Source organism: Cnephaeus nilssonii (genome assembly GCF_951640355.1).
Source record: "Cnephaeus nilssonii genome assembly, chromosome: X".
Taxonomy (NCBI): Eukaryota; Metazoa; Chordata; class Mammalia; order Chiroptera; family Vespertilionidae; genus Cnephaeus; species Cnephaeus nilssonii.
This window is the reverse complement of record NC_137071.1, coordinates 73,641,488-73,668,491: the sequence shown is the minus strand read 5'-3', so window position 1 is coordinate 73,668,491 and position 27,004 is coordinate 73,641,488. Positions and strand designations below refer to the sequence as shown.

At 36.9% G+C, this 27,004-nt stretch overlaps 1 protein-coding gene across 1 annotated transcript in view; it reads right to left on the bottom strand.

The window, feature by feature from the left end:
• The window catches only part of RNF128 (ring finger protein 128), a gene marked incomplete at its 5' end in the record, with an annotated part of 118,796 nt that extends 93,784 nt beyond the window's left edge, over positions 1-25,012 (bottom strand). The window contains one exon of the mRNA XM_079765833.1: positions 24,607-25,012. Coding sequence (XP_079621959.1) covers positions 24,607-25,012 — 406 coding nt within the window. The remainder of the gene's footprint in view (positions 1-24,606) is intronic.
• Positions 25,013-27,004: the final 1,992 nt, after the last annotated feature.

Genomic DNA, 27,004 nt, shown 5'->3' with positions numbered 1-27,004 from the left:
GGCCAAGAGACATATGAAAACCTGCTCAAAGTCACTAATTTAAAAATAGGGACTTTTTTAAAACGCCGTGAGATGCTGGACAAATTGTTAAAAATCGGTTTTGTGCCGCCAAAAGCGGGACGATCTGGTCACCTTAATCTAGGGGAAATAATGAACAACATAAACTGATGAACAAAAACAGACCCGGAGACAGGGTAGCATCGACCAGACTGTCAAACCTCAGAGGGAAGGCAGGGGAGGGTGGGGGTAAGGGGGAGAGATCAACCAAAGGACTTGTATGCATGCATATAAGCCTAACCAGTGGTCATGGACAACAGGGGGGTGGGGGCATACGTGGGGAGGGGTTTGGGATGGGAATGGGGGGATGAGGACAATTATGTGATACCATAATCAATAAAGAAATTTTTTAAAAATCTTATTTTCACATTCTAATGGTTCCTTAATCAGCCATGGTATGAAAGACTTTCCTAAACTTTTCTTGAAGCAGGTCTGATTAGGGAATGAGTATTTTTACATATTATTCTAAGACATCTTAAAATATACAAGATAAGTTATCCAGGAAATTATTGTCTAGGTGTATGATTCTATTTGATGGTTTTGATTTATTCCAAGAATACCAAGAAATCATGAATGTAATTTAAAGAATTTTTAGTGGAAAAAGTTTACTATTCTAACAAAAGAAAAAGGAAGAGAATGGTAATCTTGAAATGTACTATGGCCTGGTGATATATTTTATATCAAGCTTTTATTAATATGTTTATTTTAATTGTAATACTCCTGGATTTTAAATTTTCTAATCAAAGTTAGTGGTGCATACTGAAAGGAGTTAAATGAATGGCTAAAGTTGCATCACCATTCAGATGTCCACTGTATTTCTGCATGTATGTATGTATTTTTATTATATCCCAGTTATTTCACTTTTCTCATTTCTTTTTAAAAATTGTATAGTTGGCATACATTATTAGTTTCAGGTGTACAACATAGTGATTTGACACTTATATACCTTACAATGTGATCACCACAATGTCTAGTAACCATCTGTCACCATGCAAAGTTATTCAGCTATTATTGACTATATTCCCTGTGCTGTACACTACATCCCTGTGATTTATTTTATAACTGAACTAAAAATCTTCTGTATAGCAAAGGAAACAATCAACAAAGCGAAGAGACTAACTACTAAATGGGAGAAGAAATTTGCAAATGATATATATATCTGGTAAGGAGTTAATATCCAAAATATATAGGGAACTCATACAATTCAACATAATAACATTATATATATATATATGTGTGTGTGTGTGTATACATATATATATATATATATACACATACATATATATATGTGTGTGTGTGTATATATATATATATATATATATATATATATATATATATATATCCTACCTAATAAAAGGGAAGTATGTAAATAACCATCACTCCGCTATGCCCACGATTGGGCTGGTGAGAGGCTGGGGGCGGGACTCGGGGTGGCTGATTGGGCTGGTGGGTTGCGGGGACTCACGAGTCCCCACCCCCCCGTTCCTCTTGCCGGCCCCAACAACGGCTGGCGCTGCGGGAGGACCCATGGGGCCAGCAGAAGGCGCTGGTGGCAGAACTCGGGGTGGCCGATTGTGTGGCTGCCAGCACCAGTTTTCCGCCAGCACCAGTTTTCCTCTGGCCACCCGCCGGAGCGCTGGTGGGAGGCGCTCTGATTGGTAGGTGGCCAGAGGATACGGCGCTGGAGGAACTCGGGGTGGCTGATCGCACTGGCAGGAGGCGCTCCGATCTGCGGGTGGCCAGAGGAAAACTGGTGCTGGCGAAAAACTGGTGCCGGCAGCCAGGTGAAGGAAGGTCTATTGCACAAAACTTCATGCAACGGGCTTCTAGTATATATATATATGTATATATATATATATATATATATATATATATATATATATGCACTGAGTGGCCAGATTATTATGATCTCTGAATGCATAATAATCTGGCCACTCAATATATATTATATTAGAGGCCCAGTGCATGAATTATTGCATGGGTGGGATCCGGCCAGCCTGGCCAGCCTGCCTGCTGGTCAAACTCCTGGTAGAGGGGACAATTTGCATATTAGCCTTTTATTATATAGGATATACACTGAGTGGCCAGATTATTAAGTGTTCAGAGATCATAATAATCTGGCCACTCAGTGTATATGATACTAACTGTGGCAAAGTGTTATTAAAATAGATGGGGGAAGAGCAAGATTTTAAGTGCTGCGAAGGGAAAATAAATAGCTGAGTTTAGTTAGATGTGTAGGCAGAAAATAAGTTGGAGAAAATGTAAGGGAGCTTGTGTCGTACAACAAATAGCTTTCTAGTTCATTGTAGTTTGACAACTATATAGGAGTAGAAGGTATTCATGTTTAAAGTGGTAGTTATTTACCAAAGCTCTGATGACATTTCTCTTATTAGAAGAATTGTCTTCTTAAAATATAATCAACATCCTTTCATTCCTGGCTTTCTCCTTCAAATATTGAAATCAACTTTGTTTTTTTGTAGTTGAATTTCATTTTCTGTCTAAAACTAGGTACACCTTATTATATTGAAGGTGCAGTTTTCTCAGAGTCATTGTTTATTAGTCCCCTAAAAAAGAATTAAGTCAGATCTCAATTATAGATACTAGCAGATGGGAAGCAGTGATGTAGATAACAGAAAAGACACTTCAGGTTGTCTTTGAGGCTTTGAAAATTCATTTTCATTAATGTTTTACATAAGCATTTCCAGACCCAGAAGCTGTGACTCTGAAGTAGCTTGAGTGATCAAAGAAAATTAGCCTGAGATTTAAATACTGCCAGTAAACTGGCTCCATGCAGATAATTAAATGAATGACATACCTTAGTATATTTATATTCTGTACTAGTAGCCCTGTGCATGAATCTGTGTGCCAGTAGCTCTCTGTGGGGCCTGTCCGCTCCGTGCCCACTGCCCAGAGGCCCTCCGTGGTCGGGGTGGAATGCTTGCCTCGTTGCTGTGGCGGAGTTTTACCAAACATTCAAGGAAGAACTAAAACCTATCCTCCTCAGACTATTCCAAAAAATTCAAGAGGAAGGAATACTTTCAAGCTCATTCTATGAAGCCAGCATCACTCTAATACCAAAACCAGATAAAGACAACACAATGAAAGAGAATTACAGGCCATTATCCCTCATGAACATAGATGCCAAAATCCTCAACAAAATTCTAGCAAATCAGATACAGCAGTACATCAGAAAGATCATACACCATGACCAAGTAGGATTTATCCCGGGGATGCAAGGATGGTACAATATCCGCAAATCAATAAACGTGATACATCACATAAACAAATTGAAAGATAAAAATCACATAGTCATATCAATTGATGCATAAAAAGCATTTGACAAAATCCAACACCCTTTCTTGATAAAAACTCTCAACAAGGTGGGACTAGAAGGCTCATACCTCAACATAATAAAAGCCATATATGACAAACCCACAGCCGACATCATACTCAATGGGCAAAAACTAAAACCATTTCCCCTAAGAACAAGACAGGGATGCCCAATCTCACCACTCCTGTTCAACATAGTACTGGAAGTATTAGCCATTGCGATTAGACAAGAAGAAGAAATAAAAGGCATCTAAATTAGAAAAGAAGAAGTAAAACTGTCCTTATTCGCAGATGATATGACATTGTACATAAAGAATCCTAAAGACTCCATCAAAAAATTATTAGACTTAATAAATGAATTCGGCAATGTAGCAGGATACAAAATTAATGCCAAGAAATCTATGGCATTTCTATACACCAATAGTGAACTTACAGAAAGAGAAACTAAAATAGCAATCCCATTTACAATCGCACCAAAAAAATTAAGATACCTAGGAATAAACTTAACTAAGGAGATAAAAGACCTATATGCGGAAAACTACAAGACACTGAAAAAAGAGATAGAGGAAGACATAAACAGATGGAAGAACATACCATGTTCATGGATTGTAGAATCAACATCATTAAAATGTCCATACTACCCAAAGCAATCTATAGATTCAATGCACCCCCCATTAAAATACCAATGGCATATTTCACAGAGCTAGAAAGAACTCTCCAAAAATTCACCTGGAATAAAAAAAGACCCCGAATAGCCACAGCAATCCTGAGAAAGAAGAACAAAGTAGGTGGGATCTCAATACCAGATTTCAAGCTCTATTACAAAGCCACTGTTCTCAAAACAGCCTGGTACTGGTACAGGAATAGAAATATAGACCAATGGAATAGAATAGAGAACCCAGAAATTGACCCAAACTACTATGCTCAATTAATATTTGACAAAGGAAGTCATGAACATACAATGGTGTCAAGACAGTCTCTTTAATAAATGGTGTTGGGAAAATTGGACAGATACATGTAAAAACATGAAACTAGACCACCAACTTACACCATACACAAAAATAAACTCAAAATGGATAAAGGACTTAAACATAAGGCAGGAAACCATAAAAATACTAGAGGAATCCATAGGCAGCGAAATCTCAGATATATGTTGAAGCAATTTCTTCACTGATACTGCTCCTAGGGCAATGTAAACTAAAGAGAAAATAAACAAATGGGACTACATCAAAATAAAAAGCTTTTGCACAGCAAAAGAAACCATCAAAAAAACAACAAGAAAGCTCACTGTATGAGAGAACATATTTGCCAATGTTATTATCGATAAAGGTTTAATCTCCAACATTTATAGGGAACTCATACAACTTAATAAAAGGAAGATAAATGATCCAATAAAAAAATGGGCAAGGGACCTAATTATATACTTTTCAAAAGAAGACAGAAGGAAGGCCAAGAGACATATGAAAACATGCTGAAAGTCATTAATTATCCGAGAGATGCAAATCAAAATGACAATGCGGTACCACCTCACACCTGTCAGAATGGCTATCATCAACAAATCAACAAATGACAAGTGCTGGCGCAGATGTGGAGAAAAACGAACCCTTGTGCACTGCTGGTGGGAATGCATACTTGTGCAGCCATTCTGGAGAACATTATGGAGTTTCCTCAAAAAACTAAAAATGGAACTCCCATTTGACCCAGTAATCCCACTTCTAGGAATATATCCCAAGAAACTTGAAACGCCAATCAGAAAGAATATATGCACCCCTATGTTCATAGCAGCACAATTTACAATAGCTAGGATTTGGAAACAGCCTAAATGCCCATCAGCAGATGAGTGGATTAGAAAACTATGGTACATCTACACAATGGAATACTATGCTGCTCTAAAAAAGAGGGAATTCTTTCCATTTGCAGCAGCATGGATGGAACTGGAGAGCATTATGGTAAGTGAAATAAGACAGGCAGTGAAAGAAAAATACCACATGATCTTACTCATTTATGGAAAATAAAGAACATTATAACCTGATGAACAAAAAGTTAGATACAGAGGCAGTAAAGCATCTAACAGACTGTCAAATTACAGCGGGAAGGCTGGGGAGTGTTTGGGAATGGGGGAAAGAGATCAACTGAAGGACTTGTATTCATGCATATAAGCACAACCAATGGACACAAGACACTGGGGGGGGGGGATGAGGGCATGCGACAGGGGGTAGGGGTGGTTGGTTGAAGGTCAATGGGGAAAAAGAAGATATATATATACTACTATTTGTAATACTTTAAACAATAAAATAAAATTTTTTAAAAATAAATAAATAAATTGATTTGTTTAAATTCAAATTTATTTGGCTGACCTTGACTGAGTATCTTGGTGTTCTCTTAATTGAAAGAATTGTCTTATGGTGTCAGAAGACACTGGAAATTTTAATTCAGATGCCAAAATAGCATGATATGGTTTAAATAGACTTAAGAGAATGCCAAGGTGTTTGGATTAGCCATGAAATTGCTCAATGTGCCCTCTGCTGGACCTTTATTTTATAAGGTTGGAACAGAAAAATGCTGTGTCATCTGGTTGTACAGTGGGTTCAGAAAAGGAATTCCACTGTAACTATCACATGTGTTGAATAAATCCTAAATGCAAATTCACAAGTCTTTCTGGCACGAATAAGTTTAGCTCATTTAGCTAGTTTCAATGCTAAAAGGAAGATTTAAAACGCTATCTAGACCCAATGAACTAAAACTTTGTTATGTGCTTAGGAACCACCTATGTTTTGTGAAATAAAATAATTTTATTTTACTATTGTTGGGTAATCTCTCCATAAATGTGTAAACCAACTAAATAATTCTACCATTATTATGTAATTATTATATTATTATGTAAGCCAACTAAATAATTCTGCCATAAGAAGATATGTGTGAAGAGGTAGATTTTAATTCAAGATTTTTGCAGCGTTTGCAAAGATGTATTTCCAGCCCCTGCCCCAATCCCAGGTGTTTTATCTGAGGCTTAAGCCTATAAATGAGAACATATTCCTATAATTTTTGCTTATGGAGAAGAATGAGAAATTTAATTGTGTTTTCTTTAGCAAAAATTATTTATATATTTTCCTTGGCTCAAAATATTTTTCAACATCCTGTGTGGTAAAGTAATAAATATCCAGCAATTATCTTTCCAACAGCTTCCTTCAAATGGGGCTGTATACAGTTCAGATGTAAAAATTGCACACATAGCCATGTTTTATTTGACCACGTATTCTTGCTTATAGCTTCAGAAGAAGCAAATTATGAAATAACAGAATCTTAGAGCCTATTGTTTCTACTCTCCGCAGTGTCAACTGGCACTCAAAAACTAGAACTTGCCAGAATATAGCTGGCTATTTTCTTTATGAATTTCTCCCTAAGGCACCAAGATCAGCTTTTCATATTCCTTGGATAAAAAAAGATTTTCATTTTATCAAACTAAATTTCTTCTGGACTTATTTAAGTCAATATCCTCAATTAAATAATTGTTCTCTGAGTTTTCTCAAACATTGTCCTCAACTGCTTATACCATTAACAAAATAAATAGTAACAGGCACAGAAGCAATGCTTGGGGCACTAGAAATTTGCCTTTTGGTGTGTATTAATCTTCACTGTTTTCCTTTTGTTGTGGACATTAATGTTATTTCAAAGACATGGATGAAACTGACACAAAGACAGGAAAGCAAACATATTAATAATAGATTTTGGATTATCTACTTTTTTCATATTTCAGTAGAACATGGTACTTTTCTGTTTAGCTTCTCAGAAATCAGAATATGTAGTAATTAAATTCAAATTTATTTGGCTATGTAGTAATTACATTTATCTGAAAGTAAATTTAGGGAAGTGGGTTTTTTGTTTTTGCCAGTTTGTTTGGCTGAAGGCAAAGAAGTTGAATTACCATTCTAGTATAAGTAATATTTTCTTTAAAGTGATGGGGGAGTAATGGGGGAATAAGGACACATATGTAATACCTTAATCAATAAAGAAATTAAAAAATAAATAAATAAAGTGATTTGAGAAGACATTAAAAAAAATCTCCCAGATCTCATCGTAACGAAATGGAAATATTTCCATAAGAAGTTATAGTATAAAAATATCTCAGGTCAATGTCAAATAAAACCCACAAAACACCACAACTTCATGTTTTAAAAATGTAATTACAGATTAAGGGCGTAGATCAGTTAAATGGAAGCCTAAAGTAACAGATTTCTAAAGTATTAATGCTTGAAGGAGACATTTTGTCAATATTTACTGCTGTACTAACATTTTAAGTATTCATAGAGTGAGGATCAATGGGCTGGCACATCTGTTTATTTCAGAGAAGTATCAATAGGATATCCAAAAGTTTAAACAATTTTCACAAATGAACAATGTGGATATTCTTCCAGATTTAACATTGCCAGAAGTACAGTCCAAACATACAGAATAAAGAAAACAGAACTCTACTTTCATTATGAAATTATTTTGCAAACAGAGTAAAACTTTACTAAATTCACTTCCTTAAAGTTGGCCAGTTTTATAATTGGGATTCTGGAATGTTGTAATATTTCATTATTTTAGAGAAAGGCCAGGACTCATTCTATGATTAAAGGAAATTCATGGTGTATGTAAGTTCTGCACTGGGATCAGTTACCTTGTAAAATGAAAAAAAAATTTCTAGTGCCTTAGGAAATATTAATTTACATAAAAGCAATTGGACTATTAATTAAAATCATTTACATTGTTCTTTGCAGCAGATTTCTATATTTAGTGAACTTTGATTATATTACTGTATATGTCTGAAAAATTACTTTTAAAAATACCCTTCTATATTTCAGACATTTCCTGTCAGATAGGCTTTCCTCTTAAAGTTTTAACAAAATACAGCTTTAGTATTTTCAAGTACTGCAATAACAAGTGAATTGCTACTAAAATCATGCCAGAAAGAAGCAATGCTGGATATCTTTTAATGAATAGGCAAAGACTGTTTGCAGGAAAATAGTTGCTTTTATGTACTGCCTAAAAAGATTTTCTATTCTCTGAAGGCAGTTAATCATCTCCCCACTCCTCTAAGTACCAACCCCACATCTTTAACTTAGATTAAACACTGGTGAGAATTAAAGAGATTTTTATTATACTTTACTTAAATTCACATAGTATGATGCAAATCACTACATCTACAATAGCTTATATAAATAAGTGAAAGAGTAATGTTAATTTCACAATATTGTGCAGGGAAACAAAATATGAACTAGAATTTTATTCCTTCATTCCCTGACCCTGTGTGGGTGTAAGCACTCTGTGTAGGTGTGTGAATCATAGCTGGAAATCTAGGCAGTTCCTATTGCCAGAGCTTTATATAGAAGCATCCTAACAAAGAAGTCATGTCCCCAACTGCCAGCTGAAGGTAAGACACCAAATAGCTTCAGGGAGAGGTGATAGAGATTAAAAACAAAACAAAACACAGTTAATAGCCAGCAAGGCTGTCATTAAGCTGAGGAATCTTGGTATTTCTGATGTTATCACACTTCATTGACTATAGATAGAATTGTGAAGTAGATAATATTTGTTTGGGAGAGAATATTCTCCCCTTTCATGCACATTCATTAATTTATTCATCAATGAGGGCCTAGTGCTAGTCAGTCACTCTGCTAAGTGCTGTGTATACTAAGATGAATGAAACAAGGTCCCTGGATCTCCAGCAGTATAATACTGCTTCCAGGTTACAACTCATCCTAACTGCTAGTTTGTACTCAAGTCACTGCCAACAAATTAATTCCTGTTATGGTATCAGTTGTCAAAGTTAAGATGTTACCTTTCCAGGACCATGTGCCTTTTAAACAGGGACTCAAAGATCCTATAGATTTTAAAACACAAATAAATGTTGCTTTAATGATGGATGAAATTTCAGATAATATATCATAGGCATGAGGACATTGTTGGGCAGGGGAATTCCTGGGATACAGGTGACTGGCTCCCCAATCCTTCTCTAAGACATAAAAAGTAGTCATTCTTAGGAAGCTAAGGAAATGACCCCTCCTGGTTAACAGAAAAAATCATATATTTTAGTGGTAAGAAATAATGAAATTAAAACTCTACCATTAGTAAAAAGCAAAAAAGTCAAGAACACTGATTGAAAATTGAATGGATGATATAAAGTAGATAGAAGACAACTTCATGTAATGAATAGTCTAATGTCCTATATTGTTTAAGAGGACACAGCTAGGAACAATGAGTTTGAAAAATAAATTTCTAAAAACAATATATTCAGCAATGAACTGAATGGCTCTGTCACTGAAAGTACCCAATAAGTAAATTGATGGCCACCAGACAGTATTTTAGTTAAATTCCTGAAGTACATGGAAGATTTATATTTTTTAATGTTTAGTCTATGAATCTATTAGTCAATGATAATTAGGAATCCAGGAAAGACACAAATGTATACACAAGAATACACAAAAATAAGCAAAGAGCAAATTAACATGACCTAAACTATGTTTATAAGTGTTGAATAGATGCCAAGTAAAGGAGAGAGCATGGTAAACTGTTAGTCAATAAAAGCTTCTAACAGGAAATAAATTTTGCCCAAGATTTTAAAGTGAGAAAAAGACATGGATAGGAAGAAGGAACATAAGCCAAGACTGGGGATGACTTCATCAGCATCTTCTTAATATTACCATTTTTAGTGTGCTATAGAACAGGCAACATGTACTATAGTATTTGTACTCTATAGAAGAGACAACTGGGATGAAAAGACTGGAATTCAGAAAGGTTAAATAACTTTTCCCCAAGGTCACACAGGTAGAAAACAGATAGTAGACCTAGCATTCAAATTTAGGTCTGTCTCCCTACAAAACCCATACCTAAATCACTACTACAAACTACTACTTCTCATAGAACCCATATTGTATACTCGAAGGCTCAGAGAATTAGGAAATGTAAAACTTGGGGAGACAGGACAAATAATTGGCCCTCAGTAAATATTTATTGAATGAATAAGTAAACACTTGCTTTTTAGATGAAAAAACAAAAACAAAACAAAAACAAAAACCACCCACATTTTTATGTATTATTTTGTTTCCATGTTAGAAAACCCACTTGTCAGCCAGAGCTTGCTCTCCCTAAGAACTTAACTCCTAGTCACAGACTGCACAATTTCCCTTGGCCCAAGTTATGGATATGTAAACAAGAACAGCACTCCAGGGCTTTATCCCCAAGGGTTTAACCTCACCTCTTGTATCCCAGGTGAGTGAGGTAACATGTGGTAATATGCAACAGGTTAGAGCCCTAGTGTTTCTATTTAGACCTGTTTAAGCTTTATTGAGCCAAAAGGCTAACGTTTTCAGGAGAGAAAGGATGCATTCTTTGTGAGATGGTCCGAGAAACTACTGTCTCCCTTTAGCCAAAATCCAACTTACCTCTCTCTCCATCTGAGTTCTGTTTTAAGAATTCTCTACAAAGCCCTTTGGCAAATATGGCCATTTTGGTATATCCTGACTTTTTGATAAGACTAATTTTCTAAAAGCATTTTCCTGTATGGTTGGAATGATACTAAATTTCTAAGAATTAACCACTGTGACCTCTAACTGCAACTAATTCTACTGTACCTAAGTTACTGTGCATTAAGACGCTGGTTATATCCTATATGAGGCTACTACAAATAATCACTGGAAAATTATTTTGGCAAATGGTTATTTGGTCCATGTAGACACTTTTAGAGCTAAAATAATGTCAAACATCCCATTTGACTTGATTCTACACTCCTCTGCTGAAATGACGGCTTTGAGGAAAATAACCCAATTTACATTTTTCATTTAAAAGCTAAAAATATATACAAGTAAATGGAGATTGGATTTAATTCAATTCTGTAATTCAGGGCATCTAGGCATTTAGTGATTGCAATTTTGACATCCCAAGCCCTTGACTAAGTTTCTACCAGTTTTCACTAAAATCTGAATCTCCTCAATGCAGAGATAGATGATTAGCATTACTCATAAGAAACATCATTTATCAGAACACTTAATTAAAATGGCCCAAAATTTTTTATGTGCTTCCTTTATAATTTCATATTTTTATGCAACATGCTCCAGATACATAGGTAGCACTCAACACAAGCCCCAACTTCCGCCAAATTTAAGAATTTAAAGCAGCACCATTTGGAACCTAGGGCTGGTTTAGTTTTTCAGCACCAATTACCTTCTAGTGTACTTCCCCTACCTGCTCAAAGATTACATGCCCCTCCTTCACCCTTATAATCTACAACCACAGCTCTAGGACCCCGCTGTTCTATATTCTTTCATATTTTCATCTCTACCCTATTCATCTCTGCCCTTCTCAGCTCATTTAAGAGTGCCTGCTCTTAGGCAGACAGCTCGCAAGGGTGGAGGGGGGGATGATGTTGGGGGTGGAGGCATTGAGCAAAAAAAGAAGGAAAAAGAACTCACAGACATGGACAACAGTGTGGCGATTACTGGGGGCAGGGGAGTGAATGGAGGTGGAAGAGGGCATAGAGGAGATAAATGGTGATGTGAAAAAATAAAGAGTGCCTGCTCTTTCATGAACAATCCCCTCATGTTTTGAATGCACTTCAGCACTTGTCTGAGACAACTTTGTTCCAGAATTTATTTGGAAATATTGACATTAATGCTCCCTGGTCTCACATTAATGTCATCCTTTGTTATGGCCCTAAAGGGAAGCTGATTTGGTTAATATTCATTCCTGTGTTCCTCTCTTCATATTGCTGCTTATTACTTTCTTCTTCCACTGGTCCCCTCCCAAAAGTTTCCACTGTCTTCTAGCTCTCTGGTTACATGACACAATGCTTAACTGGTAAAATTCTCTCATCTTCAGTGAGGATTATACTAAGGCTTATGATATTTCTTTACCATTCCTGATCCATCTTACTCATGAGGACACCACTTACTCCTCAGTTATTTTCAATAGAGGCAGTTCATCCTTCTGTACACCATGTATTTTAAGTTTATAAGGGGTCTCCTCCCACATGATTGTTTCCAGACCACCTTTCCATCACCCTTGTGCAAAAACAATCCCTGCTTCTTGGAGACTAATGGCAGTCAAGAGACTCATGGCATTTGGTTTTACCACCTTCTATTTCTTTTCTTCCTGTTTGGTCATACACAACCTCCTAGTTACTCCTCCACATACATGAAGCGTTTGTCATTTGGATCACAGTCATCCTCTTCACCCTAAGTTCTTTAAGCATCTAACATTCTGGCCTCAACTTCAGGGATCTTTGCCCCCACTCCTCTTTAGGCACCCCACTGCCATGGCTATACTCTGGACATTATTGACATTCTGATCTTCCCAGCTTCTGAAATCTTAACAGAAATACTCTACTTTCTGATTGCCTGCCTTGTAACTCTCCAAATGCTGATCTTTGATTTCTCTGCTATCGTCTTCTATAACTTTAACATCCATATTGATAACCCTTCCAACACCCTGGAATTTCTTAATTTCTTCAGATCCAGTAACCTTAACACTTTTATGGTAGTGCTTTTCACATTCTGTCTTCTACTAGTTGCATAGATATTGGTTTTCCCTACTATACTTTCCTCCTTGAGGACCTTTATCATTTTTTAATCATTTTTGGACAGTACCTTGCATAGTATATGCTCACTAGAGAGGCGGTGTCATGTGCTGATTAAGAGCACAAACTCTCAAGTCAGGATATTAGGGTTTAAATTCTAGCTTTACAGCCTACTAGCTATATATCCATGGGAAGTTAATCAACCTCTCTATGCCTCAATTATCTTATATATAAACTAGAGGCCTGGTGCATGAAATTTATGCCCTGGTGGGGCCCTCAGCCTGGCCTGTGCCCTCTTGCAGTCTGGGAGCCCCCTGGGATGTCCAACTGCCAGCCCATGGGGAGTGGACCTAAGCCGGCAGTCAGACATCCTTAGCACTGTCGTGGAGGCAGGAGAGGCTCCCGTCACCGCCACTGTGCTCACCAGCCATGAGCCCGGCTTCTGGCTGAGCAGTGCTCCCCCTATGGGAGTGCATTGACCACCAGGGGGCAGCTCCTGAGTTGAACGTCTGTCCCCTGGTGGTCAGTGTGCATCATAGCGACCATTTGTTCTGCCGTAGGGCCAAAACTGACTGTCTGACATCCCCCGAGGGGTCCTGGATTGCGAGAGGGCACAGGCCAGGCCGAGGGACCCCACTGGTGCATGATTGGGCCCAGGGAGGGGCCCAGGAGGTTGGCCAGCCAGGGAGGGACTGCAGGAGGGCTCCAGGGCATGTTTGGCCCATCTTGCTCAGTCCCAATCGGCCGGACCCCAGCAGCAAGCTAACCTACGTAAAGTACAGCATCTGCCCCCTGGTGGTCAGTGCATGTCATAGCGAGAGGTTGAGTGGCCTTAGCATATCATTAGCATATTACACTTTGATTGATTGAATGACCAACTGGCCGACTAGACACGTAGCATAGTAGGCTTTTATTATATAGGATGGGGGTATTAACACTATGTACCTCATGGAGTTGTTGAAATGATTATACTTAGAAGAATACTTGGCACATAGCTAATAGAATGCTTACTAATAACAATCATGCATAATAAAAGTCTAATATGCAAATCGACCGAAGGGCAGAACAACTGGTCGCTATGATGTCCACTGACCACCAGGGGGCAGACACTCAATGCAGGAACTGCTCCCTGGTGGTCAGTGTGCTCCCATAGGGGAAGTGTCACTGAGCCAGAAACTGGGCTCATGGCTGGCTAGCACAGAGGTGGTGGCAGGAGCTTCTCCCACCTCTGGTGCAGGCGGGTGGTAAGGAGCGAGGGGTCCCAGACTGTAAGAGGGTACAGGCTGGGCTGAGGGGAACCCCCCCACCCCCGCAGTGCATGAATCTCTCTAGTTACTTTTATAAAGAGTAAGGAAAATAGATTTTAATAGGAATTAGGTGCAATACTGAAAGAAAAAGATCTATGATCAGACTGATGGTTGCCAGAGAGGTTCGAGGTTGGGTGAAGATGGTGAAGGGATTAAGAACTACAAATTGGTGATTACAAAATAGTCATGGAAACGTAAAGTACAGCATAGGGAATAGAGTCAATATTATTGTAACATTTATGTACAGTGCCAGGTGGGTATTTGAAATATCAGGGGGTTACTTTGTAAAGTATATGATTGTCTAACCGCTATTCTGTGCACCTGAAACCAATATAAAATAATATTGAATGCAAACTGTAATTGAAAAATAAAATTTAAAAAAGAGCTCTGATTATTAGGAATAATGAAACTAAGAGACAGTCATTTTAAAATTGAAATTGAAAGCAAGTGAATTAGCAAATTTTCATTTTCTTCTATCTTTACTTTCCACTGAGTAGATGTCAATGTAATGATTATTGCCAGAGACTAATTTATTTGTCCACTTTCATTGCATGATGACATCATTAGAAGGGCATACGGAGAATATATATTATTAAAATTTGGATAAAATATGATATACATCTAAAAATCTAAAAGCTTTTAACTAATATTATATTGCTAAACATGTATGTGGTCATGGCAGGTTCTGAGCACAGGTGGAATAGATTGTTGTTTGATGTGAAGGGTAATGCTCTGAAATATCATTTCTCCAACTTCACTGTTCCACAGTTCTGTCAAAAGTCCTGATAGTATCATTAGTTAGAATTTGGGTTTGTTCAAGTGGCATGTTGTTTCCAGGTGCAGCAAATAAAGTCCCACCTGGTACACTTTATCAGAGTAGTTCCTGCATAGCTAACAATTCCCTAAATAAGCAGGACATGAGATTTGAAAGTTTAGATGTAAATAGATATAATTTATTTAAAAGAAGTCCTTGCTGCCTAGGGAAGATAGGCTTGCATAATGAAGAGGGGTAGCTGGGGTAAGAGGACTTAGAAACCAATACTTGATATAAAGAATGGGAGAGAGTATTTAAGAGAAACTAGTCTGTTTTATACAATCCTGCTCAGGCATTTTTTTTTTTTGTATTTACGCACGCGCGCACGCACACACACACATACACACACACACACACACGAACACATGCATATTCCTTCCTGATAATTAACTAACAACAATTTTGGGGGAAATCAATGTCCTGGCAGCAAATTATAACGTAATATATAAAGCCTTAAAATTTTAGGAGGAAGAGGCCAAAAGTTAAGCAAAAAACTTATTAATGAACAAAAAGCATGTGTTTGAACTCCCACAAAACATTTAAGATGGAGAAAGTGAGATAAAACGTACTTTAAAGAACTCAAACTATATGTACTCAGTTTGGTTTTTATGGAGACCAGCATCTAGAAGCACTATATATTTGACTTCCTTATAAAAATATAAACTCTTATGCAAAGATGTATGTATGTGTCTGAATGGGGGAGAGAGAGCTGAAAGAGAGCACTTGGAGACTTATGTGAATGTATGAGAGAGCAGTACTAAAATCTTGTTATTGTAAGCCACATTATATTAAAGGTTGTGACGTTTGTAGAGTTTCATAAATTTCAAGCATAGCTGATGTATTTTCCAGACCTAACATGTTATATACTTGTTAGTACATCTCATGATCATACCAGTTCTTAAAATAACTGTCATTTTTATTTACATTGTGGTATGATTGTCAAATATTTTGCTTATGAATATTTTTCCTGATATATCTCCTCAGGCAAGGAAAACAAAAGAAAATATAAACAAACAGGACTACATAAAACTAAAAAGATTTGCACAGCAAAAGAAACAAAAACCAAACAAACCAAAAAACCCCACACAAAACATCGACAAAGTGAAAAGGTAATGCACTGAATGGGAGAACATATTTGCCAATGATACCTCCAGTAAGGGGTTAATATCCAAAATTTATAAAGAACTCATACAACTCAACATCAAACAAACAAACAAACAATCCAATTAAAAAAAATGGGCACAGGACCTGAATAGATACTTCTTCAAAGAGAACATACAGATGGCCAATAGACATATGAAAAGATGCTCAATGTCACTAATCACCAGAGAATTGCAAATTAAAACCCCAATGAGATGTTGCCTCACATCTGTCAGAATGGCTACTATCAATACATCCAGAAATTTATGTTGGTGAGGATGTGGAGAAATGGGAATCCTCATGTACTGTGGTGGGAACGCAGATTGGTGCAGCCACTATGAAAAATGGAACTGCCTTGTGACCCAAAAATTCCACTTCTGGATATATATCTGAAGAAACCCAAAACACTAAAAAGAAATGATATTTATACGCCCATGTTTATTGCAGCATTATTTACAATAGGCAAGATATGGAAGCACCCCAAGTGCCCATCAATAGATGAGTGGATAAAAAATGGTGTGATACATACATACAATAAAATATTACTTGGACATAAAAAGAATAAAATCTTACCATTTATGACAGTACAGATAGACCTAGAGTATATTATGTCAAGTGAAATAAGTGAATCAGAGAAAAATAAATACCATATGATTTCACTAATGTGGAATCTAAGAACAATATAAATGAGCAAACAAAACAGAAACAGAGTCATAGACACAGAGAACAGACTGATGGTTGCCAGAGGGCCTGGGTGAAAAAGGTAAAGGGATTAAGTAGTACAAATCGATAGTTGCAAAATAGTCACAGGGATGTAAAGTACAACATAGGGAATATAGTCAATAATATTGTAATAACTATATCTGGTGCAAGGTGGGTACTGGAAATATTAGGGGGAACAGTTTGTAAAGTATATGATTGCCTAACCACTGTGCTGTACACCTGAAACTAATACAAAATGATACTGAATGTAAACTATAATTGAAAAATAAAATTAACACATATTTTGCTTATAAATTTGTCTTCTTGCCCATGTTTTTCTATTTTATATTTTTCTCTACATTTACTATTCCTTACTCTTTACTATGGCACTTGTTTTTATAACCAATAATTTTGTTTTTTTTTAAATTCTTTATTAGTATTACATATGTCTCCTCCCCGCCCCCTCATTGACCTCTCCTCAGCCACTTCAATTTTTCTAATTTTTAAGATGCTTTTAAATTTTGTTAGTGTCTTACAACTTGGCACTCAAGTTGAAATCATACGTATAAACAATGAATATGTTTTTAATCCTTTTATTCAGGGCAATAATAAAACTATATCTAAAAACAAACAAAAAACTGTCCTTTTAAACTATTGTTTCTCTATTTCACTTTATTATTTCTCCTAAAATGACAATAAATCATTGGATTCCCCCTTTGGATTATATGCTGTAATAATATACTGTATATGTATATAGTCATGTGCCACATAACAACATGTCTGTCAACTATGGACTGCATTTAGAATGGTGGTCCCAGCCTAAGAACAATAGGCTTAGGTGTATAATAGGCTATACCAGCTAGGTTTGTGTAAGTATACTCTATGATGTTCGCACAATGATGAAATCACCTAACAACACATTTCTCAGAACATATTCTTGCTGTTATGCTGGAGATGACTGTATTTATATGTCGATCTACATACATACATATATGTATATATATATATATATATTTATTTATTTATATTCTAGCTATATATGTATTTATATTCTAGCTTGCTAGTAATAATAACAAGATTCCAAAGCCTTACTGAAGTCATGAAACTTGATAAAGAGTACCTCCTAGAAACTTCTATCAAGCAACACACTAATGTAGACGAGTTGGAACATTTTTCTTAGTAAAGTCAGGAACACGTCAACGATATACACTATTACACTACTGGAGCCCAAGGCATGAGAATAAAACCACTGGATAGAAGTAAGAGGTACAATCAATATAAAAATGAGCTAAAACTTTGTAGAGAAAATTGTGATTTATCATGAAAATTCAGAGAATCAATGGACAAACAAAAATAATAGTTCAACAAGGTGGTCAGATGTAAAATTAACATCAATAATGCAAGGTCAATATCAATAGCTTCCTTAGTTATCAGCCATAATTATGTTCATTGAAATATTATGTACAAAAGAATGGAAATAAAAACAACCCAAATGTTCATTTATAGGGGAGTGGGTAAATAAATTATGTGTGTATACACACGATGAAATATTATGCAGTAGTTAAAATAACGAATTAGATCTAAATGTAAATCTATCGACATAGTAATAACTCCAATTCCTACTGTTGAGTGGCAAAAGAAAGCTACAGAATAAGTGTGTTAATGTTAAAAATAAAACACAAGTTGCCCTGGCCCATGTGGTTCAGTTGGTTGAGCATCGTTCTGTGCACCAAAAGGTCACCGGTTTGATTCTTGGTCAGGGCCCATGCCCAGGTAGCTGATTCAATCCTTGGTTGGGGTGTGTATGGGAGGCAATCAATTGATGTTTCTCTTTCGCATTGATGTTTCTTCCTCTCTCCCTTCCTCTCTCTAAAAAATCAATAAAAATATTAAAAAATAATAAAACACAAGTTGACTATTATATATATGTACATATACATACATATGCATGTGTATATATACTAGTACATACTAGTATATGCATATATATATATATATAGCGTAGTAAGTGTGTGGGGAGGTGTGAAGAGCTGAGGTCAGAGTGGTAGGCAGAAGCTAGGTGATTCATAGATGGGCAAGGGCATGGAAAGGAGTTTTCATTTGCGCTAAGTGCTATGAGAAGCCACTGACATATTTTAAAGAGTGTGATTTATTACTTCTAAACAGCCACTTGGTTTCAGTGTAGAGTGGGCTTGGAAGGGTATGAGAGAAATAGGGAGATCAATTAGGAAGTTACTGCAGATATCTGAGGATGAAGTTTTGGAGATGGATACATCTATACATATTTGAGATCATTCGAAGTAGAACTGATTGATTTCTTTGAATTAAGCTCTTCTTTATATGTATATCTGAGCCTAAGCCTTATTGAAGTTTTTAATCTTTTCACTTTATTTATATACTATTTTTTTTTAATTTCCCCTCTCATTTCTAGAAAAATTTTCCCCGAAAACATGTGAGTTTGCTTCTCTGATTAAACTCGTCCTTTCCATGTACTTAATTACTCTGGAATGGTGAGTTTTGGGGATCCTGAAATGCTGCAAATCTCACTTCATTGGACACAGTTAAAATGATAAAAACGTAAGAACCATTTTATCTCTCTCAAATTACTGACTTTGCTAAAGTAAATTACATTCAAATTTAAGTATTTCTTAAAGAAATTTACCTATTTAACTGCATATTTAACTTTCAAAACCTGTTTGCTCAGCAAGCGCTAAACTTGCTCCAAATTTTCTGCTTTAATAACTGAGTAGTCCTGACTTTTCTTGCATACCTGGGACAGAATTGGATGAATATTTCTGAAGCATTTGAAAAGGATTGTTAAGTTACATGGCTACTTAAGGATACCATAAGCATATCCTTATATTTCCAACCCCATAAAAATGCTAAGTCAAAACACACTGCAAATTGGGAAACTTTGATTTAAAGGTTTACCTCCAAGTACCAGGCTATAGACTATTCCTTCTCAGTGGGAGCTCTTCTCCAATTGAACTTCCCCCATTCAGAAAGAGAATACTCCTAATAGGGAAAATGTAAATAGACTGGGCAGAGGAGTAAGGACAGTGTGTCTCCTCAACATGAAAGCATGAGAAACAAAGGGTGCAGAAGCATTGCTTAGACTTGCTTGGGTCCTTGAAGGCAGCATACAGGGGATAGGGATGCACAGAAATATAAAGTCGGGGGAGAGAATATATTTGTACAACAGTAAGGGCATGAGCATAATGCACTGTCAGTGAGAAAGAGACATGTAGCCTCTGACATCTGGGACCTGGCCTGGCACTATCAATCTGGCCTTGGTATTTTCTTGTTGAACATAAACAATTTCACAGAACATCAACATGAGAAAAGGTCATTCCATGACTGTGATAGATCAAGGCAAAAACAAAACCACTCCAATTATCATGTTTGAATACAGTCAAAATATGAACAGTGTCCAAACCACAAAAATGACCAACATCTGCCATCCTGGCTAACATGAGTGACTGTTGCTTCTTTATTAATTACTAGTGGCCTGGTGCACAAAATTTGTGCACGGGGGGGGGGGGGGGTTCCCTCAGCCCAGCCAGCACCCTCTCCAATAAGGGACATCCCTCTCGCAATCGGGGACCACTGGCTCCTAACTGATCACCTGCCTGCCTGCCTGATCGCCCTTAACCACTCTGCCTGCCTGCCTGATTGCCCCAAGCTACCTCTGCCTACCTGCCTGATTGCTCCTAACTGCCCTCTCCTACAGGCCTAATCTCACCCCCAACAGCCCTCCCCGGCTGGCCTGATTGCCCCTAACCCCTTGCTGGCCTGATCTCACCCCCAACTGCCCTGCCCTGCCGGCCTGATTGCCCCCAACTGCCTCTGCCTTGGCCCCCATAACCATGGATTTGTCCAGAAGGAAGTCGGACATCCAGAAGATGGCTGGTCAACTAGGTCTAATTAGCATAGTACCCTTTTATTAGTATAGATAGATTATATAGGATAGGATTGCTTAAATGGGGGGGGGGGGGGCTTTTTCAGCAGGAGGAGATGCTCTTGGCAGACAAAAATACATAATCCCTATATCTGGACTGATAGCTGGCCATATGCACTATACTGCCAAACTGGTCATTAAAAAATTGAACCACTTTCTTACACCTTACACCAAACAGCTGTTGCCCTTAAAACCCCTCCTCAATCCCAACCTTAGGTTCTGTCTTCACAGTTCACCCAGATTAGGTTCTGATTGATTGGTGTCTATGCCAGTCAGTGTCAAAAGCTCTGCCTCCTAGGCAGCTATTGGCTCCTCACAGTTCACCCAGTTTTGGTTCTGATTGGTCGGTTTCTATGCCAGTTAGTGTCTCCAGGCTTATCTCCAGGCCTTATTAGAGAGGCAGGACTGATCAGCAGCTGCCCCAGGCTGCTGGCAAATGGGCTGACCTACTGACCTCTCAGAGAGAGAGAGATGCTTGGCTGCTGGTGAGGCCCGAAGAGAGAGAGCCCCACCTTTGTCTCTCTCTGACAGGTCAGCAGTTCAGCCTGCTCACCAGTCCCCACCCACCCGAGGCTGCTGCGTGCACAGCCTGGCGTTTGGTCATCCCTTAGGTCATTTTGGACATTACAGACCGTGGCTCTTTATATATATATAGATAGCTTTAGCTTAGGGTTAGTCTTCCATACTTACATATAAGATTTATTTAGAAATATGATCAGTGAATTATCCTCACTTCCTGTCAGCATCCAAGTCTAGAACAAAGCCAGCTAGAGTGACCAACTCAGCCTGGTTTTCCCAAGGATTTCCTGGTTTTAGCACTTAAAGTACTCAGTCTTGAGCAAAAATAGGATGGCTGTTCAAATGCCTGCTTCCTTAAACTCTCCCCCAAATCATGTAAAGCAAGATCAAATCCTGTAAGTCATTTCTATCACCCTTTTATTGAGACACTTCATAGTTTCCCTTCTTATGCATTCACCCTTTGTTGCAATAAGTAATAAACTCAACATTTTCAAGTACAGGTCTTTTCCTAGTGGTCTCTCATTGAAGGGAATTGCCATCAGTAAGAAGCAAAAAGGAACATTGTGGAAAAGCTAATAAGGCCTAGCTAGCATAGAAAAACAGGACTGAAGGAATTAAAAGGTGGGGGAAACAAAGAAATATGAAAAGATGGCACAGCCCTCAGGGGCTAGAGTGTGGTTTTCTGAAAAGGTGGTTTTTAGGAGTGATAAAAGATAAGGTGATGGAAGGTGAAGGCATGAGCTTTTGTAGGAGGAGGAGTTGTTGCTCCACCCTCTGTGCCTGAACCGAAAGAAACACTAATGAAAAGACAGCAAAAACAAACAAAAATTTGGCTTATGATATAAAATGACTCAATCTTTAATGGCCTAGAGCAGTGATTTTCAACCTTTTTCATCTCATGACACACATAAGCTAATTACTAAAATTTTGTGGCATACCAAAAAATAACTATATTTTTTAAATCTTTATTGTTGCAAGTATTACAGATGCCCCTTTCCCTGCATTGACCCTTTCTAGCTCCCCCCCTCAGCCCCAGGCCTTCATCACACTAAAATAGGTTTAATTTTGATTCATTCACAGTGGATTGTTGTGTTGGTTGTTGTAATTTTTTTATTTGACAATCTAAGGGAAAAGAGGTCAGTGCCCCTGACTAAATAGTCAGGTATTGCATGTTTTAAAAATGCTTGCAGCACACCGGTTGAAAAATTGCTGTCCTAGAGGCTGATCATAGTTTTCCACACTTGTTTGCCTATGTTTGTCAACTGCATCATATAATAGCTTCTATATAAGGGAAATTTCTGAGAAGGAAGAACTGCAATGACACACTGGTGAACAGGTGTTATTAGTGCAAAACACTAACCTTACAATTTTAATCCTTTGGGGTTGAGATCATCCAATGTTAAATATCAATATTCATTAAGTAAAATAAAGGCCCCAGAACAGTGCCTGGCATATAATAAATGGTAATACATATTAACTATTGTAATTACTATGATTATACTATTTTTTCAATGTGTTCATTTTAAAACGGGCAATTCCATAGTTAAAAAAAAGTTTTGATCACATATCCTTGATTATGTAGGAGGTATATATTGAATGATAAATGTAACTTCTATGTTTTTTAAACTCGGCTCAGAGCCATATATTCAAATGACTGTTTACATGCCTTTTGGCAAGATTTACTGTAAGCGACCTTTGGTAAATCTTTTAAATTCAGTTGCTGAGTACCTACATTCCACTAGATGTTGGCCTGTACTGCATGTTGCAAAGCAAGTTTTGAAAACAGTACTACCATTTAGTTTCATACATTTTACACTTTAAAAATGTCCAGGGAGTGAACAAGCAGAATGTGATTGTCCATGGAAAAGGAAACCTAGAGTACTCAGAATCTTAGAAGTTGAAACATAAGTAGGTTCCTTAGAACAGGTTTAATTTCTAATTTTCATCAGAAAGCTGTCTCATTTATTTCTACAAAATAAAAGTCACATAAAAATATAAGAACACACAGGGAATATTTATGAAGTGCTCTTAAAAATAAAGTGACTGACTTTTGGCAATGTCTAGGATATGTTACAAAGGTGTCAAGTAGAGTTTTGTACATTTACAATAATTTTGTACCACTGAAAGACCACTTCACTTGGTTTTTCAATACCCAATAAAATAATCAGCTTGTTTTTCAAACATTAGTACTTAATTATATTATATATGTACAACCTGGAATGGTCCAACCCTTCTACTAGTTTTAACAGAAATTTGATTTTCTTTTTTATAATTCTGACACCTCTTTAATTTACATTAGTTTTTTCAGAGGCCAAATTTGGCAGGGAGAACACCAATTATTCTGATGTTATGTTTTGTCAACTCTTACCTTGTTTGATATTATTACAAGTCTGGGGTCAAAAATATCCATACCCACCCACAGTATTAAAAACTTGGGTCAGAAGTCTACTTCTTCAGTGGTTTAAAAATCATTTATTTGGAATGTGGCTTTTTTTTTTTACAAAATAAAAAAAATAGTCATTCTTAGAAGCAAATCCCTTTATAAAGTTAATAAATTGGTGATTATATATACTTAAGAAGTCATAAGTAAATATTTATAAGGGAAACCTTTACTTTAGATGTGAATTATACAGTTATCCTATTTCTGCCATACCCTTTTCAATGTATAATGTTTCTTATAGAGTAGTTTTATATGTATTATTCCCACAAACAGATTCAAGTCTCACTTGTATACAGCAATCAAATTCGCATTTATGTAAACATTTTTCACACTTACAATAAGCTATTGTTTAATCATAATAACAAGTCCATTTTGCAGCCATAGCATACCTAAATACATACAGCTCTTTTTGCATAAGAAACTGAACCAAACTGAAAAGTACAAATTAACAAATAAAAAAATATTTGATTTCTTTAAGCTTTAGAGGTAAATGCACATATTATTAAAACACAATTATATAATACACACTGAGAAAACTAATACAGCTTAAAAAAAACTGTGAAAGAAAATAGGATCTACTTCATGAATTGCTTTTGTCCTAGGACCAAATTAATTACAAATATCGAGTAATAGTCAGTTAATTTCAAGTAGTGCCAGGCAAGAAAAATTAAAGTAAAATTGTTTTATACCTTCATTGCCAGATCAAGAGTAATTCTAGATGGAAATACCATTTTACGATAAACAAAGACATTACCTCTTTTGTGGAACCTATGTATTATTACTTACCGAAATTTGCCATCTGTATCGTCTGGTTGCCAGTCTCTGGAACGTTGTAAATCACAACAGCATCAGCATTTCTTCTGCTTGCTGTTTGAATTTTTTCTGAAAATGTACAATTACCTCTTTCTATCAGTGCAATCCAAGGCTTCTCGGTATTAGTAAACTCAGTGTTGTAGTCACAAGCTTGGTAGTTATTGTTCTTAGGGATGCCCACCGCCCCCATCGCATTAGCTACTGGTGAGGCTAAGCCATAAACACCACATTCACACGTATCTGTTGTAGTATAGTTGCTGGTTTCATTGTAATAATGCACAGTCACATAGGCGTTCACTGGAAAGGATGCTGTGATTTTAAATAAAAAGGTAAAAATTACAAGCAGCCGAAACCAACTGGACTTATTCTCCTGGTTCATTGCTTGTTCATTTGAGCATAAAATTTAAGATGTCTGCTGATATTTCCAACTATCAGTCACCATTTGTTCACGCAGTTCCCCGCTAAGCAGAAGTTTGAAATTTCAGTTGCAAGCAGGTAACTGATCTCACCTCAGGCAACATAAGCTCTGAATACATCAGCTCTATTTCACTTTATCTACATTCCCTTTTGCCTGCCCCTCCTCCAACTGTACACACACGTAACCCTTCACCAAGACTACCTTAGTAATAAATAACACCATCAACTTTATTCTACATGTCAACTTATCAGGGTTGGATGACTTCCTGCACTGACATTTCCCCCCCTACTGTTCCAGCTAATGCAGTTTCATAAACATGGAGTGGATTGGAACGAGGAACTGGACTCTTGGGAATCCCATGTGACAAGTCTGAAAGTCACCTCTCTCAGAATATCTAAAACACCAAACTGGTTTTCCAAGCCCTGCTGAAATATGCTATCAACCAGTTTAGCCAGAAGTAAGTTAAGATCCACAATTTTAATTGCTAGGGCATTAGTGGAATTGGATTTTACAACCCTTTCCCCTCTTATTTCTTTTTGGAATATTTTTTAATAGGTTCCCCAAGGTATATCTTCTGCCACATTGTTTATTCATTGAAAAGTAAACATATTTCAGTAGCAAAGATCCTTTACTTTCAAGTGCCTTATCCATGGTAGGCACTCAAATATTTGTTGATTGATAGATACTTATGAGTTGCTGCATTCCATTAATTTTTATGTTCCATGTGTTATACTCTAACAAGGTCATTCAATATTTAATTTTTGACATTTAGAATTTTAAATTCTATTTATTTTAAATGCATAGACATATTTATTTATTTCAGTGCTTCCTTTATTGTAAGCTCTTTTTTTTTTTAACCAGGAGTCATTGGACACTCACAGCACTCGGACATTGTTATGGGGTCAACTGCTCTTGGCAAGTTGCTGTGGTAGGGAGATTTCAATGTGTGCCAAGGGCTGGTGAAGAAGTAGATAAATTAACAAGAAAACAAACAGAGATATCAGAAGTTTGATTGGGTCAAGAGTTAGCAAACTAGACAAGCAGGCATTAGGCTGTCACAGAAGCAGAAAGACACCAGGTCAAAAGGAGGGCAGGCACAATGGTAGTCTGAAGTCCAAGGAAAGTAGTCTGGAATCAGAAAGAATACTGAAGTCAAGGGGACAGGGAAAAAAATAGGAAAATAGGAGACATTGTTGAAGGAGATGATCATTAGGGCTATTTCTTCCTCTTGCTTCCTGTCTGTTCTTAGGCATCTGAGATATTAACTTTGGAATGGATCCTGCAGTTGGAAACAAAAAGTTAACACTACTCAGCAGCGGTGAGGAGTTCAAGGAATCTACACTTGAACCTAATGAATAAACCCCAACAGAAGCACAATACAAATATAAACCTTTCAAATATATTATAGCTGCCAATTATGTATCTGTGTATCTACTCCCCTACAGTACCTGGTATTAGTGGCACTTGTAAAATTATTATTTTTTTATTTTAATTTTATTTTTACTCTTTTTAAAATTGATTTTAGAGAGAGCGGAAGGGAGAAGGAGAGAGATAGAAACATCGATGAGAAACATGGATCAGCTGCCTCCTGCACATCCCTACTGGGCATTGAGTCCCCAACCCTGGCATGTGCCCTTACTTGGAATCGAACTGGCGACCCTTGGTCCATGGGTCAACGCTCAACCACTGAGCCACAACGGCCAGGCATAGTGGCACTTTGCACATAGTAATCATTCAATAATTATTCATGAACTTGAACTGTAAAGTTTAAAGGTCTTGTGTATTAGCTTATGGTCTATTAAAGAACAAATGCAAATAGTTTATTATTTTGCTATTAGCATTACCATTTTGATGTTAAAACTCATAATATAGTCTGTATTCACTAGACCAAAAAACAAAAAACAAAAAAAACCCAAAACAAACAAACAAAAAACCCTATAAAATGGAAAACAG